Consider the following 18195-nt stretch of genomic DNA (forward strand, 5'->3'; position numbering starts at 1 on the left):
CCACTCCATGCATCTGATGAAGTGGGTTTTAGCCCACGGAAACTTCTGCCCAAATCAATGTCTTAGTCTCTAAGGTGCCACAAGGCCTCCCCGGTTGTTTTTCCTATTTGGGAAGTTGCTACTTGTTTTCTTTGAGCTTGGCTTTCCCGTACATATTTCTCTCGCACGCTCTGGATCCGGGGTGGCGCTCGGGCTCAAGTCAGATCAGAGAGTCACGCTCCCAGATTTTGTTGCTCCGAGACCCCACATCCTGTCACGGGTGTAAAACCAACGAGGAGTCCCGTGGCACCTTAGAGACTAACACATTGATTGGGGCACAAGCTTTCGTGGGCCAGACCCCACTTTGACCAATGCACAGTGCTGCGAGGAGTTCTCCCACCCAAAGGTTTTCAAAAAGCAAGAATGACCCGGACATGCACATAACTGGACTGGGAGGTTTCACAGTCCTAAAAACGGTGCTGAAGCCGGTTAAAAAAAATCCAGTTTTTTTTTAAACAACTTACTGTTTATAACCATTAACAAACAATCGGCACCTTTTACGGCAACATTGTGGTGCCATTTGATTCCCATTGCGTGTGAGCAACACCTGACAGCCGTGTGCCACAACAGGATTTCAGCAACGTAAAGCAAGTTTTCCTCTTTTTTAAAAATAAAGCTTTAATACTTATATTTAAGCAAGGGATAGAAAAGAGATTTGATGTCTGTTCCAACAGGACTTCGAGTGTTTTTTTACATGGCTTAAGCAAGATTTGTTTTATTCTTTTAGTGGAAAAAATTGTGTCTGATTTGTGTTTATAATATATTGACTAGCTCTTTCTTTCTTTCTTTCTTTCTTTCTTTCTTTCTTTCTTTCTTTCTTTCTTTCTTTCTCATCCATTTCCCTTTTCTTTCTTTCTTTCTTTCTTTCTTTCAGCATGGGGAAATCCATCTCTCTTGCAGGATTTGCCCGATGTCAGGTTTCTGTGGGTGAGAGCAGGATATAAATGCAAGGAACAATGCGGGAGTGCGGTAGGGTTGCCAACTCGGTCGGACCATTGCCGCAAATAGTGTCCGGTCTGAGTTGGCAACCCTCACGTGGGAGTGGGTATCGCAGGGAGGGATTTAAAAAATAGTCCTGCTCAGGGCTCTTGTGGGGTCCCCTTCAGCCTGGGAGTCCTGGTAGAACAGCGGCTTTAGCCAAACCCCCATTCGTGGGCTCAGGACAGGGGGGAGCCAGGGAAATCCTCTGCCCTGGGCTATGGGGGAGCAGAGAAGATGAGCTAGTGCCCTGATCTTGTTGCAGGCGTCTGTGCAGTGCCTGGCCTGGCGCGGACCCTGATCACGACTGGGGTCTCCATGCTACCCTAATAAAAAAATTACTGGCACTCATGATTTCAAGCATCCTCCTTGGGCTGCAGAATTAAATTGGGTTGAATTATGGGGCTGAATCCGCCCTCCCCGCCTCCCCCGTCCCTGTAGCAGCTCCCAGTTCCCCTCACCCAGTGGCTTCACTTCCACCCTCACTAACATGATCAGGCGGGGAATAGTGACAACTGCTATTGTTACATGTCATCATTAGACTTCAGAGTCGGGGGGGGGGGGATGATAGATATGAACACTCCTCACTTCCCTGTGTCAGCTCCCAGTTGCCCCCCACCCCACATGGGCACCACTCCCCCCCATTCTCCTACCCCTCTGCTGAAACCATCAGCAATGACAGAGTAAAAACTGACATTTAAAGGGTTATCATTAGGCTTCAGAATCAATGGGAGTTAAACTATAGACATGAATCCCTGTTTGGTCTCTCCGTGTCCACTCCCAATTGTCCCATCCCACATGGGTATCACCCCCATTCCCTTCCCTTGCCTCATCCGCCCAAACAATCAGTAGGTCAAGGTACACTGATGTGCCAGCAAGTGACATCATTAGTTTCAAGTGTGAACAAGCCCATGGAGACAAATGCAGCCAGTTCTCGCTGCTCAGAGTGGTTGTGTCAGGCTCTCTGCAGACTCTGGCAATGGTCACACTGGTTGGATGGCTTTTTTTTCAGCCCTGAGGGCTAGAGAATTAATTTGTGAAATGAAGGCTGAGGTGTTGCAGAATCTACTTATTCCACACCACCCTCAGAGACACATCAGCCAGGTTGGGTGTTGGAGAACAGGGCAGTGCTCTTGTGTTTGTGGCCTGGGGAAGGATTCCAGAACTCCTGGGTTCACCTCCCAACACCCTGTGTGACTGTGGGCAAGTCGCTGACTCATGCTGTGCCTCAGTTTCCCTTCCTCACTCTGGGTCTGTCTTGTCTGCTTGGACTATGAGTTGTGAGGGTGAGGAACTGGCTCCTACAGAGCTCACCGCCCCTATTGTGTGTGTGCTGATCTCCGGGACCCTGGAGAAAATGCAAAGTGACCCAGTGGAGTCAGGGCTGGGTTCTGATCTCAGTGACCCTAACGAGCCATGTCTTTCTTGCCAGCTACAACTGAGGAATTTGCCCCTCACGCTCCACATGCAATCACCGAGCTGTGAGTCAGAAATCCTGCGCTTGCCCTTCTGGCTGCTTCTCCGCCTCCTGGCCTCGCGATGCCCCGTCCCCTCCCTACATCATGGGACGGGAAATGCTTTGTAGGGAGTCCTTTGCGGGGAAACAGAGGTGCAAATGGGAAATGTGTCGCTCTCCCCTCCCCTGGCTGGCTCATTACAGCATCTCAGCTGACAAATGATTGGCTGGTTTGGCAGTTTTCCATGCCCCCACCTGTAGACATACAGACAAACACATGGACTCTGCCAATTTGTACAGCTCATTTATTAAAAATAGTGAAAGCCTGAATAGATCTCTGTGCATTCGAATCTGCTCTAACTCTCTAGACCGCACTCCTCTCCCAGAGCTGGAGATGAAAGCCAGGAATCCCCACTCTGCTCTAACCCACTAACCTTAAATACTCAAAGGAAATACTATCTTTAAATTCCCCTTGTAGCCTGTGAAACTCATTGGCACAGGATGTGAGTTAGGATTCGGAATAGGGTCTTTATATGGGGAATGGAAGAGCCAGAGTTATACTCCTAAGAGTTTAAAACACATATGTTTGAAAGGATTGTAAATTTCATGCTCCAGGGCTTCAACTGCCCTCTAATTAATGAGGGTCAGGAGGAAAGTGCGCCCAGGAGGGCAGGTTATTCCAGAGTTGGCCACAATGTAAGGCTGGCTAGATGGGCCCATTGGTCTGACCTGGGGTGGCAGGGAGATGGCAGGATACCGGGCTAGATGGGCATGATTCAGGGTGGCAGGGAGGGGGCAGGATACTAAGTTACATGGGCCCATGGTCTGACTTTGATCTGGGGTGGCAGGGGTGGGATGGGATATCAGGTTAGATGGGTCCATTCTCAATGATCTGATCTTGGAAGGGGAGCAGGGTTAGGGTTAGCGTAGGGGTTACGTTAGGGTTAGGGGACGGGAGCAGGCATATCATTAGAGCAGGATTTAGGGGTAGAGTAATGGAGTCAGGTTAGGGTTAGACTAGGGAGCAGGGCCGGGGAGCCGGCTGGACAATCAGACCTGCTTTGGGGGAAGCACTTTACATGGCCAGCGGAGAGATTAGCTTTAACCAGCGCTTGGGCTCAGCGTGTTATGGTCGGATGCCTGCTGCTGACCCAGCGGTGGAACCATCCGCCACTGTTCGGGCCCTGGGCTGGGACCCGGTAGGAGTAAGGTGGGCCTGGCTCCCCCTACCCCCTGCAGCCGCCCCACTCCTGGAGTGGCAGCTTCCCCACCTTAGGCCAAGAGGCCAGCGCTTGTCTAAGGTCTGCCAGAGTCAGTATGTCAGACTGTTTATTACTCCACCCAGCCTGAGGGCCTGAGCCCCTAGACTGTTTGGGGCTCTGCTCTGCCTGTAGGCCTGAGCCCCTTGACGGTTGGTTGTTTCTGAGCGCTACCTAGGGGGCCAGGGCTAATTCTCCCCCAGTAACCCTTGTCTTGTCAGGGGCCCAAGACTGAGGAGGCATGGCCTTCCTCCGAGACTGACGCTCCTACAACTGGTCACCTACAATGCACTGAAAAAATGTCCCAGGAAGCATTACACCAGATGGTGGCATGGGGGATACCAGGAAGCCTACCCAAAATGCACCACCTCCGCTGAGGACCCAGCCTCTTGGGTGGCCCAGACACAGGCAGCCCAGCAATGTCAGACAGCGCCTGTCGGCTGCCAAAAGACCTGACAGTGAAAGTTTCAAGGGTGGACGTGGCATGTAGTTCTGGTGTTCAACAGGAGACGTGGCTCCTGCCTTCAGTGACCACCGGGTTCCAATATCCTGTTAAAATCAGTACCCGGAAAATGTAACCTTGTAAGGAACAGCAAGGATTTCACTAGTAAGAGAAAGATAAGTTAGATCGAAGCAACCGATATCTTTGTAAACCATTTTCCAACCATCAACGTTCACCACCTGTCCTGCTCCTGGAAGCATAGTGGCCCCTAGCGCCACATTGGGGCGTTGGGATCAGTGCTTAATGTCTGAGGACAGCACCCCCTACTGAGCCCCCCAAGGCATTCCCTGCAGCACACTGCCCTCTACTGCCATGCATCCCAATCCCCGCCCCCCTGTACGAGCTGGTCCTATATATGGCCTGTAGATGGAAGAAGCTGCATATCCCCTCTAGGATACATTGGCAATATTATTAACCTGCAAATATCAGCTGTGCACTATTAATACCCCATAATAAACCTGTCCATCTCCTTGTGTACCTTTGCTAGCCACCCCACTATGTCCCTGAAAGAAACACTTCCCTTGACTGGCATTAGCCACATGACACTGGATTCCCCATTGCAGCAAACTCATCCAGCCGTCTAGCTCCCCTGTCTTGTCACGCCTCTCTCCCCTCAGGCCCAGTGCCTCCTTAGTGTCCCCAAATACGTATTGCACGCGCTCATTTCTAATCTGCTCCATCTTGGTCCAACTCAGTGGGGTTAGAAGAATGACATGGATTCCTGGCTACAAACTTTCTTTCACAAATATTTATTGAGGCAGAGAGATACATTTGCAAAGAGCCAGAGATCTGGAAGCCTCCCAGAAGCAAATCATTTTGTGGTGGAGCTGCAAAGCTGCCTGGCAGTTTTCCATGCTGGAGCTATTTAACTTGCAGTCAGTAGGGTTCAGAGCTAACAGTCCACATTTACCAGTTAACTGCACCATGGAGCTATTAATCTTGGCTGTCAGCAGATGCAGGTAGGTGTGACCCAGGAAGACACTTTAAACCCAGAGTTAGGGGGATTTGTCCTTTCCAATGTGACCCCAATGCAGGGCCATCTCCTGGAGCCTGCTAACAGCCTGAATCAATAGCTCTGTGGCATGTTGGCATGTCCTCCTGGGTGTTAATTGTGAATGTGACCAATTGCCAATGTTATATTAGCATTAGATGCACTGGATACATATATTGGTTGCTTGCTTATGTAACCCTGATGCACTGAGACTACTAGAGGGAGAGTGAAATCTGGCTGCTTTACAGCCTGGGTTAAGTGCCAGCAAGCTTTTAGCTCATGCGGCAGAGGCTCATGGCTTTAGCCCCAAAGGTCCCAGGTTCAGTCCCACTCGCCGATGACCTGGATCGGTCAGTATTACACTTGGATATGTTGGAAGCACTAGATACAATGATTGGTTGATTGATTGGCTGGATGGAGATGTTGGACATAGGGGATCCATACATTAGTTGATTAGATGGATTGCTAGGATGACCTTGATACATTAATTGGTTTGAAGGATACATTGGATGCACTGGATACAGACAGTAGCTGGTTGATTTCTTGGCTGATTGGTTGGAGAGATTTCATGGATGTTCTGGATAGATACATTGGTTGGTTGGATGGATTGATGGATAGTTTGGATGCACTGGATACATACAGTGCTGGATTGGTTGGTTGGTTGGTTGGAGACAGTTCATTTATGTACTGGTTCAGTGGCTCAGGAATTGGCAGTTAGTGGTGGGATGCCTTTCCAGAGAGAGTTGTGAGGGTGACTGGTCCATGGAAGGGAGGAGGCTGTTATGGGCATAGGAGACACCGATTCCCGAGCAGAAATGACAGCATGAAGCCCAGTGGCATCAGCAGAGTGGGAGCTAGGAAATGCTTTGAGGGACAGGGAACACTGTTGACCGATGCACACCCGTGCCCCTCTTCAATTCCCTAACCAGGGTGCTCACCATAGCCCCTTCCCTTGGACTATGCTGTGCTGGGGGGGCTGGGGAACATACTCAGAACATCTCTGGCCCTGAAGGTTGGGCCCACAGGGCAGACTGTAACGGAACCAGATGCGGCCACGTTTCAGGTAGCACTCCCTCTGGCGGGGCCCCCCAGATGTGAGCGGGACCGTGCAGGACCCCAGCACGTCATCCCTCGACCAGTCTTTGTCCCATACCTCGACACGGAACTGGCTGGCGACGGTGACATGGATGGTGCCGAAGTCCATGTGTCTGTACCAGACGGGATTGTTGTTGTTCCAGATGGTGCGAGTTCGGATCTCCCTCCCTCCAAAGAAGACCTTGACGTAGGCATCCGTAGCACCAATGGGGTCGCCCCGCAGACCATTTGCCCGCTCCACAGTCACCGTCAGCCTTGCCAGGCCCCGTTGCTGCGAGCAGCACATGGTGTTGGTGGAGCTGTCCCCAGGGCAGACACAGGAGCAGGGGTCGAGGGCGCTCCGCCGGGTCCCCGCTGGGCAGCTCTTGGTGCAATCCACCCGCAGGGCCCTCTCACGGATGTACTCACTCACTGCCTGCCTCAGCACCTCCTGCTTGGGGTCGTCCTGCCCCAACAAGGTGTGGATCGGCCTCAAGGAGTAAGTGAGAAGGCCAGGGAGGGACTCCAGGGTTTTCATCCAATCTGAGAAGACCCCAACGTAATTGTTGGAGAAAAGCAGGTCGGCCGTGTTCTTCCCTCCTTCCACCTCTACGTAGCGCTCCCGGTACGTCTCGTGAAAGCTCTGATGGAATTTCAACTTATTTTTCTTCGCCTTGCACTTGTTGAAGCTGAATTGCAATGAGGCCACCCCAATATTCACGGCCGCCTCCGTGCTCAGACAGTCCTTGATCTCATTGACGGTCAGCCCATCCAGCGCCGCCTCGCAGACCCGCACCGCAGTCATGTCCTGCACCCGGCCCCCCAGGGATGCCTGAGACACATAGTGGGTGCCATAGGTCTGAATCAGATGATGGTACTCCGGCTCAGAGGCCTTGTTGTACAGGCTTGGAAGGTTCTTCACCGCCTGGGTGAAATGGCTGGTGAATGGAGGTTTCTCACTGACCCGGAACCTGCCCCAGGGACCCAAAGAATTTATGGGACAATTAGAAAATCCTCCATAGCTAGCCAGGTTCAGATCAGAGCAGCAGCCCCTAGAGGGGAAAGACCCCATGTCCCATTCCCCACCCCACTGACCCAGCCAGTCCCCTGCCCTCAGGCTGGATCTCAGCCAGCAACCCTGTGGCTCAGGTGTGACCCTAACAGCACCCCAATGCCAGAGGACAAGGGCTCCCTGGTATCTGGTAGTGAGTCTCAGCTGGCCTCCCCACCTCACTCATGTCGTCACCTGAATCTAAAAAGGGCCACGTAAACTTATCAACAGCAAGCTAATGCCGTGCTGCTCATTGCTATCAATGCGAGGCGTCTGTATGGAGGACACATCCAAACACGCATACGGGTGGGAAATTCTGTTATCAGAGTGCGTCTGCCAGGCAGGGCGATAGGTACTCCACCCTCGACAACGGACTGTGGTTCTGTCCCTGAAAGGCATCTCCAAGGCACAGTAAGAGACAAGGGGACTGCAAATGAGGGTCAACAGGACCATTAAAACGGCAGGGGGAGGAGAGTGCAGGAAACAGATCGATTTGCATTTTAGCAACCCCAAGCAGGGGAAGAAACCAGTAAGGACTTTCCTTGGCCAGCTGACTCCACGTCACCTTCCTCACAGCTTGGGTGGACTTTACTATGGCTGGGTGACTGTAAGGGGAATCCATTGCAAAGGTTCACTGGGCTATCAAGGGAAGGGCTGAGGACCCCAAATGATCTTTCACTTAAGAAGAGAAAGGACCCAAACACAATGGACTCGGTGGGAGATCTCGACCAGAGGGGTGGTCAACCATCTCGCTGGAAGGTAGATTGATAAGGAAACTGCCTTGCACAAAGGTTGTGCCTTGTTTTGTTACATCTTAGCCACCAGAAAGCGCTTTTCACTTTGCTTGTAATCACTCTTGTCCTTATCCCTTGTGCTTGACCTCACTCACCCTCCTCTCTCCCTTACTTCAGAAACTTGCTAACCCCACCCTGTGCTGTGTTTGACGTAAAGTGCATGTGAACTCCAGTTAGCCCGGCAAGCTGCTGAGTGTTGTATCTTTAAAGGAACAAAGGAACCTTAAATCTCTCCGAATGGGCCACAAGAGGGATGGAGATTGCAAAGCACACGGTTTGGGGGACACTTGGGATGGGAAGTGTGTTGGGGTCATCGACCAGCGTGTGGCTGGGGGGTAACACACAGGCTGCTGGTCTCAGAGCTGATTCACGCACAGATACTCACTGCTGGCTCGTGGGGCATCCAGAGAAGGGACTCAGAGAGGCAGAGTCTCTTGCTGCATTTAGGGCTACAGGTCAGGCAGTGACACAATCCCTCACTGGCCTGGATCGCACCCCAGAACGAGACAGCTCCTAACAAGGGAAAGGCCCTGGATGGCTGGTGGTACCACTGTGCAACTGTTTCCCAGCTGCCCCACCCGAGAGGTGGCTGCATCTCAGCACTGGGCGAGACATCCCGGTATGTCATCACTGTGCAGTTGTTACCCATCTGCCCCTCCCCAGAGCTAGCTGCATCTCAGTACCAGGCGAGCCATCCCCAGACTGGGAGGTGTCCAAGCTGGTCCTTACCCATAATATTGGCAGGAAACCTCATGCCTTATGAAGGCATATTTGTCCTTCCGCGACTTCTGCGTGACGAATTCGGCCAGTTTGGAACGTGAGCCGGCCAGCCCCATCTTGATATTAACCATGGGCACCATGGACACTTTCAGCCCCACCTTCCAGTCGTTCTGCACCACGGACGCTGCGGACTCCATCATGCCCATGGCCGACTGCTGCACCGAGCTGCTGAGCTTTCGTTGGCACGAGACGCGGACCCTCCAGTCCACCGCGGCCAGTGGCAGCCTCTGCCACTGGCCTCCCTGCAGCGGGTTCCGGCACAGGGTGCAGGTGCCATTCGGGCCGCGCCACTGGCTGGTGTCCACCAAGTAGGCCCCCGTCCTGCCCAGTGTGGTCACATCAATCCCCTCTCCCACCAGGTTGTACCCGGGCACGAAGGTTGCATTCGTGCATGCAGCAGCCGTGCCCGTCTGGCATTCGGGGGAGACCACGGGGAGGAGGAATAGGAGGAGGAACATGAAGACACTAGGTTTGGGCATGACTGGTGTGTTGGGGCGTCAGTCTCAGAAACCCCTACAGGGAGAGACATATAGAGATCCTGAATAAATCATAATTCAGTAGCAGGCAGTTCCACAGGTTAACTTACTTATATGGAGAGAGAGACAGAGACAGAGGCATTCAATTACCACTGTCTTTTTGTCAACCACTGGGGCCCCCTAGTGGACATTGAAAGTGGTGTATTTTGTTACATTTAGCCACCGATTGAGGGTCATTTTCTAGGGTTTCATCAGCCCAATCAGACCCACATCAGACTCATAGGCCCATCTAGACTGGTATCCTGAACCCTCCCTACCACCCTGGATCAGACCCAAGGGCCCATCTAGCCCAGTCTGCAATCTCTAACAGAGGCCAATTCCCCCTGCCCATCGTTAATCAGAGGTGGGTTCAGACTTTGAAGCATAAGACATATCCCTTTTAAACAAATTTATTTAAATCCCTTAGGATTATAATTCTGGTTTTCCCAATGTCCAAAGAAAGTCCTGTTTGGAATCCTGTTAAACTCTTGGCCCTATTCGTCTCCTGTGCCAATGCTTTCCACAGGCTATGAGGCAATTTCAGGACAATATTTTCAACGCATATTTAGTGCAATGGGGTCCTGATCCATGACTGGGGTTCCCAGGTGCATCCATAATTCAGATAATAAATAATCATAATTTCTTTCCAGGCAGGTAACTTGCTGTGTGGATTTTTCTATCTGTTGGCTACTCTGTCTCACTACTGAGAACGCAGAAGAGAGCTTACAGGAACGTTCGCCTGGCACGTAAGGAGCAGAAATGGTACAATTACTCCTGGGTTCTATTCTCAGCTCTGCGACAGACCCCATATGACGTTGGACAAACCTTTTAATCTCTTTGGGCCTCACTTTCCACATCTGTAAAATGGGGAGAATAATCCTGCCTTTGTTGGGTCAGAGCTTCGAGACAGGGACTTTCTCTCCCTGTGTGTCTGGACAGAGCCAGTCATAACGGTGCCTTGATCTCAGTCAGCTGGGTCTGTGCAGCGCCCGGCACAAGGGGGGGCCCTGATCTCCCTTTAGGCTTCTAATGCTAGCATAATAAACATAAACATTATAGTGAGACAAGGCGGGTGAGGAAATATCCTTTATTGCACCAACGTCTGTGGGTGAGAGAGACCAGCCTTCAGCTCTCCAAGGTTCTTCGTGTCTCAGGAAGAAGAGCTCGGTGCAGCCCAACAGCTTGTCTCTCTCACCAAGAGAAGCTGGTCCAATAAATGATATTTCCTCACCCGCCTTGTCTCTCTATTACAGCAGGACCAACCTGGCGACAACACCACTGCACTAAACAGATCTGGCTATTCTCGGTTTCGATGTCATTTTTCAATGTCGCAGCCAATCAGTTCCCAAATGTCAGCGACTGTTCTAGGCGTCGCCGGGCAGAGCCCTGCACATTTTGGGGGGTAGTCGGGAACCCAGGAGAAGGAAATGGGGGATGCCCAGAGACCCTGGCATCGGTTAGCAGAGCCAGCAGCATCAGCTAAATCTGGAATCATAGAATATCAGGGTTGGAAGGGACCTCAAGAGGTCATCTAGTCCATCCCCCTGCTCAAAGCAGGACCAGTCCCCAATGTTTGGCCCAGATCTCTAAATGGCCCCCTCAAGAACTGAACTCACAACCCTGGGTTTAGCAGGCCAATGCTCAAACCACTGATCTATCCCTCCCCCCCAGAAATTAACCTGTCCCAACAATGCCCAGTTTAATCTTGCTCAGCCTCCCAGTGGGGTGTAACCTGTCGACACCCTGAATAACTGATCTGCCAGCCAATCACAAAAGAAATGAGAATGGGGGAAATGGGAATGGATGCCCTGAGCTCGAGGGGGATGGGAGGAGGCACCCAGGCAGCTCGTGGCGGGGCAGAAGGATGCGAGGATCCCAGGGAGGAGGTGCTTTGAGCTCAGACAGGAGAAGCAATGACATGTGCAACCCTCTGGGTAATTTACCTTCCCCAGCAGAAGACACTGGCACCTGGGGATCCTGGGGTCCCGTCCAGGCTCAGGAGGGCAGAGTGCTCTCATGGGCACAGAACCTTCTGCCCATTTGCCTCAAACTGGACCCCTTCTCCTCCATCCTCTCCAACCAGTGCCAGTCCCGTCTCTTCCTCCCCCCGGCGCCTCATCCCAGTCTCCTTGTCCAGCCATCCCCAGCCTTCCCACCGCCTGCCAGGTCTCCATCCCAACTTCCCTGCACAACCAGCCTCACTCACCCCTCCTCCAACTCTCAGTCACAGCATCGCTGCCCTCCTGGTCTCTCCCAACTCCTTGCCCGAATCTGCACCTTCCAGCTCCCCCCCTTGGTCTAGTTTTTATCCGCTCTGTGTTGGAATCAGGCACTTCCTCCTCTGCACCGCCTGGGTGCCAGGACTGGAGGGTCGCTAAGACCCCAGAAGCAGCAGGCTCCCTGCTCGCTGTTGTGCTGCCTGTTAGGATATAGATCTTCAGGCCTGTCGGTAAAGGCCTATACTCTAAGAATTTAGGTGTATTCTTATCACCTGGCTAGTTCTAGAGGTATAAAAGAAAGAATCAAAATCACTGTCTGCTGCTGTAAGGTCCTTCTCTTACTGTGACAGTCTGAGGCCCTGTTCTTAGGCTAAGATCTTTGGCTAAGCAGCAGAGGCAGCCATAAGCTGCGAAGCGACCGGTCACCTCCTCACATTCCAAACTCGTCACATTGAAATAAGGTGCTATTGGGCTGTTAGGAATACAATCCTGTCCTATCACCTCCAGAGAAAGGGAAGTGCGGAGAAAATGTAAAAGGAAACTTAGTTTGATAGCATCCTGTCTGGCAAGAACTCACTTATCAATAGCTGGGATGTGAAATCCTCACTTCTGTATTGTTTTGTCATTATAGTTCCCACTTTGCTATTGTTTGTCTGTATAATCTCTGTCTGGTTCTGTGATTGTTCCTGTCTACTGTATAATTGATTTTGCTGGGTGTAAACTAATTAAGGTGGTGGGATATAATTGGTTACATAGTCATGTTACAATACATTAGGATTGGTTAGTTAAATTTCAGGAAAATGATTGGTTAAGGTATAGCTAAGCAGAACTCAAGTTTTACTATATAGTCTGCAGGTTTCAGAGTAGCAGCCGTGTTAGTCTGTATTCGCAAAAAGAAAAGGAGGACTTGTGGCACCTTAGAGACTAACCAATTTATTTGAGCATAAACTTTCGTGAGCTACAGATCACTTCATCGGATGCATAAAGGTGGAAAATGCAGTCTGCAGTCAATCAGGAAGTGAGTGGGTGGATGTGTGGGGTGGGTGGGTGGGGGAGATGGGAACAGGGAATGAGGGTAAGTAAAATGGAATCATGTTTTGCTAAAGGGGGAAATGGGAACAGGGAAGGGGAGTGGGGAAATTGGAATCATGTTTGGCTAAGGGCAGGAATGGGAACAGGGACACAGGTGTAAGGCTCTGTGGTGTCAGAGCTAGGAAGGGGGACACTAAGGAAGGAAACTGGAATCATGCTTGCTGGAAGTTCACCCCAATAAACATCGAATTGTTTGCACCTTTGGACTTCGGGTATTGTTGCTCTCTGTTCATGCGAGAAGGACCAGGGAAGTAAGTGGGTGAAGGAATAAGCCCCCTAACACTGCCCGGCCCCAGCCCGGCCTGGAGGAGAAATTACAGGGAAAGTCCTGCTCTGACAGCAAAAGATGCCGGCCCGGTATGAAGAGCCAGGCCACTAGAGCAGTTAAAAAAGAGATGGCAAGAAATTTTTTAATGTGGGCAAAACACTGTATTTTTCCTTTGCCTCTCTCTTGGGAATGGATTAATTGTTTTGGCTGAAATTCTCCCAGAATATTCAGCTTGCGGTAGACACCGGCCAGCATGGAAAATTTCAGCTCAGATAGTTAAAGTCTAGTAAGGAAGAGTCAACTGAAAAGAGTGTCATATGATGGGAAATCTGGGTTCGCTTTAATAACAGGCTAGGCTACCAACACCGTCTGCAATGCCAAAATGACTCACCTGGAGCTGAGATGCAGCCACCTCTGGGGAAGGGGAACTGGGGAACAGCTGCCTACCCAGACTGGGGGGCACAGATGAGGGCTGTGGTCTTTGAGAAGAAGATGGTTATCCACGGAGCCCTGAGTAGCACAGTGGTCATCAGTGGGGTACGGTGCTGCCCCCCTAGATTCCCCAGCATGCCCTCTCCCCAGTGTCTGTCACTCTGGCCTGGATCTGCCCCTCTCAGCCCACCCCCCAAGTTGCCCTGCCCCCTAGAATACCGTCTCCAGTGGATCCAGCAAAGCGCAGGGCTCCTGTCTCGGGATCCAGCGCACGTTCACCAGTCAGAGGCCGAGCTGCCCAGATCTGCCTTCGCCTCCATGTCTCAGCCCCAATTTAACCAGCAAGGTGCCGCCCTCTAGATCAACATAGGAGCTAGCTGTCACCTGCCATTCCCCCATCGAGACAATGAGCCACTGAGAATCACTGGGCTGGCAGAAGTGGGGTACTCTGGGTGCTCTGGGTGGCTGAGAGATTGGTGCCATGATGGACTGAAGACACGTGGAGCAGGGTGAGGGCAGCTGGGCATTACAGGGTGCCATGGGGAACCACTGCCTCTGTCCTTCCCGCACTGACCCTATGGGCTCCCCTTACCTCTTTCCCCCCAGTCCCATTGTGCCCTCTACTCCCATTCCCAGCATCCTTTGTACTTTCACAGAGTTGGGGCCAGAAGATTAGAGGATCTAGTCTGATGCCCTGTGAGCCCAGGCCAGGGAATTTTACCAGCTACATTTGTATCGAGCCCACCCCTTGGGTTAGACCAAACCATTCAGCCTTCAGTAGGCCAGGCTGTGCCAGGGGCAGGGAACAGGGCCCAGGTGCCAGCCATGCCCGGGGCCCTTGCCGTGGCAGGGAATGAGGTGAGATATGTCCCGATGATCCCAGGAGGTGCCAGCTGCAGAGGGAGGAGAAAAGCTCCCACAGTCCCTGCCAGTCTGCCCTGGGGGGAAATTCCTTCCTAGCCTCATATCTGGCAACCCTGCCCCACCAGCCAGGCAGCCAGAATGAGGGTTTTCTGGACCAGCTCAGAGCACTGAACCAGCCAGTGTCTAGTCTCCAGCTGTGGCTGACCTCAGGTGCTTCAGAGGAATCGGGGATGGGGTGGGGAATCCCAGATGCTGGTCAATTATGCATGTGGGGGGAAGGGATTCCTTCCTGACCCCTGCAGGTGACCAGCTGAAGCCCTGAAGCATGAGACTCGACTGTGGTCATTGTCTTAGTGCAGAGCTGTGTTATGAGCGTGTAGCAATGCACAGGTCCTTTAGCCAGTCAGTCCCAGTCTCCTCACCAGCTCCCAGTCCCAGTCTCGCTGCCCAGCCAGCCCCAGCCTTTCCTCTCCAACCCCGATTCACAGTTTCTCTCCTGCCCCAATCTCTCCAGCCTCCTTGTCCCCATTTACTCCAGTCTTTTGGGGAAAGTTTGCCAAAGTTCCAGGCAACTGGAAACAGGGTCTTGTAACGTGAAGCTTTGGGCAACCTTAATAACAGGCAGTGCTTATAACAGACATCTGCTTATAATGTCGTGACAGCTCACCTGGCACTGAGATGCAGCTACCTCTGGGGTGAGACAGCTGTGAAGTAGCTGCTCAGTGATGCCGCCCGGGGATGGCTCACCTGGCACCGAGATGCAGCCACCTCTGGGGTTGGGCAGCTTGGAACAGCCACACAGCACTGTTGTGGGGTGCAGAGGAGGGCCAGTGTGCTGTAAACTTTGGGGAGAGGATGGTTAACCAAGGAGCCCTGGGTAGCAAGGTCCTTAGCAGTGGGGTACCTTCCCTGGGACCCCAACCACTGCTCCCCACCCCTCGTTCCAGCCAGCTTCTCCCTGCAGGAACTTTCAGCCCACCTGCCCCCATAGCTCCTCTGCCCTTTGATTACCTGACTCCAGTGGGTCCAGCAAAGAGCAGGGCTCCTGCCTCAGGACCCAGTGCGTGTTCACGAGATAGAGGCTGAGCAGCCCAGAGCTGCCTTCGTCCCCCCTCATCTGCCAGCTACCGCCCTGCTAGACCCAGCATCTGGCAGCCTGCTGGGAAGCTGGGGTGAGGCTTTTTCACCCGCCACTTCCTGTTAGAGACAATGGGCCATTGAGCAACACTGGGCCTGGCAGGAGAGAATCTGGTTTGATGAGGGGGAGGGTGGGCATGCGGGGTAGGTGCTGTGGGGGAGGATGGTGCCAGCTGACTGAGGTTCAAGTAGCAGACCTGGTACCAGCCCTGCCCAGAGCGCAGCAGCTCGTTGCAGGTCCCCAGCGGGTCGCTGTCATATTTGTTGTTTTCGTCCCAGACCTGGAGGCGGAGCTGGCTGGTCTCCCCCACCCATAGGGGCCCCAGGCCTGGGCGAATGCCCCAAGCTGGGTTGTCGGCGTTCCAGACGGTTTCCTTCTGCGGCTTCTGGCCCTGAAAGGAGACCTTTGACGTAGGCATCAGTGGGGCTGGAGCAGTCGCCCCACAGGTCGCTGGCCCGCTCCACCGTCACCGCCAGCTTCCCCTGGCCCCGCTCCCGCGAGCAGCACATGGTGTTGGTGGAGCCATCCCTGGGGCAGATGCAGGAGCAGGAGTCATGGGCGCTGCGCTGGGTCCCCGGGGGCAGCTCCAGGTGCAATTCCTCCACAGGGCCCTCTCGGCGACGTACTCGCTCACCGCCTGCCTCAGCACCTCCCGCTTGGGGTTGTCCTGCCTCACCAAGGATGGGGCGCAGCGAGTAGGACACCAGGCCGGGGCTGGCTTTGAGGCTCTCCATCCAGGCCGAGAACACCCCGGCGTCCTGCCCCTCAGAGAACAACAGGTCGGCGTGGCTGTGGCCGCCCGTCACCTCGGTGTGGCACTTGCTTTGGTCTCGTGGAAGCTCCCCTTGAAGTTCTTCTTCTTCTGCTGCTCCTCACACTGGCTGAAGGCCGCCTGGGCCCTGCCCTTCCTGGCCCCGATGCTGACGGAGGCCTCCAGGCTGAGACAGTCCTTGACCTCATCAGCCTTCACCCCATCCAGCGCCGCCTTGCAGACCCGCATGGCCGTCACATGCCCCGCCCGGCCCCCCCAGCTGCAGCAAGCTGTGGGTGTAATCCTCCGGGACGTTCCTCAGGGCCTGGGTAAAATGGCTGCTGAGCGAAGGTTTGTGGGTAACGCGAAACCTGGGAGAGAGAAGCGGCCACCATGTGACGTACCGTCGGACATTGGCGTCTTGTGAGGGTAGAGCTCAGTGTTCTAGATCCACAGACTCTAAGCCCAGAAGGGACTGTTGTGATCATCTAGTCTGACCTCCTGGATAACACGGGCCAGAGAAGTGCCCTGAATGAATCCCTACAGCTGGTCTCCTAGGAAAAAAATAACAAAAACCATTCCGGATTTCAAAATTGTCCATGATGGGAAATCCACCATGGCCCTTGGTGAATTGTGTCCTTATTTCCTGTCTGAACTTGGCTAGCTTCAATTTGCAGCCATCAGACCTTATTAGACCTTTGTCTGGTAGATTGCAGAGGCCGTGATCAAAAGCTTATTACCAGTGTAGATTGAATAATTTATTCTGAAAATGTGAGGTCACAACAAACCTGCCTGCGCCTTTACGGGATTGAAGAGATACTCATAACTCTTATTATGTACTATCTTTGGAGAATATAATAACTTACAGGCATGCGATCTATTGCTGATTTCATCATGTGAAAGATTTCAGCTAGCTAAGGTAATTCCTAGGAGGAATTCTGTTTTCTGTCAAGGCGACAGGCCTCAGATGTGAGAGGAGATAACACTATTGGCCATAAATGTGTTTACACAAGTTCTGAAATGCAGCTGGTAACGTGTATGTCCTTTAATCTTCTGTACTATTTCCTTATATGCTATGATTTGAGAGGCACATATGTGTCCTTGGGATTGACGCTTTGTAGCATATGTGTGACAGAAGGCTTTAATTGCAAGGTGTCGAAGGTATCAGTGGGCAATTGTAAATCTACAAACCTTTTCATCAAAAGATAAACAGATCAGCAAGATTGTCTTATGAAAGATGCCAATGTGTTATCAAGAGCTAAGAATGAGGTCATAAAAGCTGTAATTCCTATTTCAATATTATTAGCTTACTTCCTTTTAGATACTTTCCAAAGTCTTTATTCTTTCAATTTGAAGGCAAACACTTATGGCTGGAAAATAGGTTACAGAAGAGCGATTACTTCTTTCTAACTTATCTTCCTCTTACTAGTGAAATCCTTGCTATTCCTTAAAGGGTTGCATTTTCTGGGTAATGATTTTAACAGGTTATTGGAATGCGGTTGTCACTGAAGATAGGAGCGCCACTTTCTGTTGAACTCCAGGACGACATGCCACATCTGCCCTCAAACGTTTCACCGTCAGATCTTTTGGGAGCTGACAGATGCCGACTTTGCCATATTGCTGGAACTTGTGAGCATTTGGCTGCTTTCGTCTGGGCCACCGAAGAGGCTTTGTCTGCAGATGGTGTGGGGCATTATGGGTAGGCATCCCGGTATCCCCTATTCCATCATCTGGTGCAATACCTCATGGGACATTTTTGCAGTGCATTGTGGGTTACTAGGTAATTATGGGAGCTCAAGATGAATTCCGTTCCCTCCATACTGGTATTCCCGGGGAGAAGGCATGATAAATAGAGAGAACTAGTGGAATATAAATAGAATTTATTATTTTTTATTATTTGTGTTGTTGTATCATCTAGGAATTCTAGCCATGGGCCAGGACCCTAGACTGCCAGGTGCTGTACCGATGCAGAATAATGTAAGCAGGGTCGGA

The 18195-nt window shown here is 52.1% G+C and overlaps 1 protein-coding gene and 1 pseudogene across 1 annotated transcript; both read right to left on the reverse strand.

The window, feature by feature from the left end:
* Positions 1-6159: 6159 nt before the first annotated feature.
* Positions 6160-9403, reverse strand: LOC125637851 (perforin-1-like). The gene is made up of 2 exons (XM_048852890.2): positions 8874-9403; positions 6160-7270 (listed from the first exon to the last, which is right to left on the reverse strand). The coding sequence occupies exons 1-2, from the start codon at positions 9401-9403 to the stop codon at positions 6160-6162; spliced, it is 1641 nt and encodes a 546-aa protein (XP_048708847.2).
* A 4821-nt stretch (positions 9404-14224) lies between these two features.
* LOC125637854 (perforin-1-like) lies at positions 14225-17950 on the reverse strand (annotated as a pseudogene).
* Positions 17951-18195: the final 245 nt, after the last annotated feature.

Source organism: Caretta caretta, chromosome 6 (genome assembly GCF_965140235.1).
Source record: "Caretta caretta isolate rCarCar2 chromosome 6, rCarCar1.hap1, whole genome shotgun sequence".
Taxonomy (NCBI): Eukaryota; Metazoa; Chordata; order Testudines; family Cheloniidae; genus Caretta; species Caretta caretta.

Coding starts and splice junctions, on each gene's coding strand:
- LOC125637851 (XM_048852890.2), bottom strand. CDS start 9,403: ATGCCCAAACCTAGTGTCTTCATGTTCCTCCTCCTATTCCTCCTCCCC. Junction 7,271..8,873: donor GTTTCCTGCCAATATTATGG/GTAAGGACCAGC, acceptor TCCCTGGGGCAG/GTTCCGGGTCAGTGAGAAAC.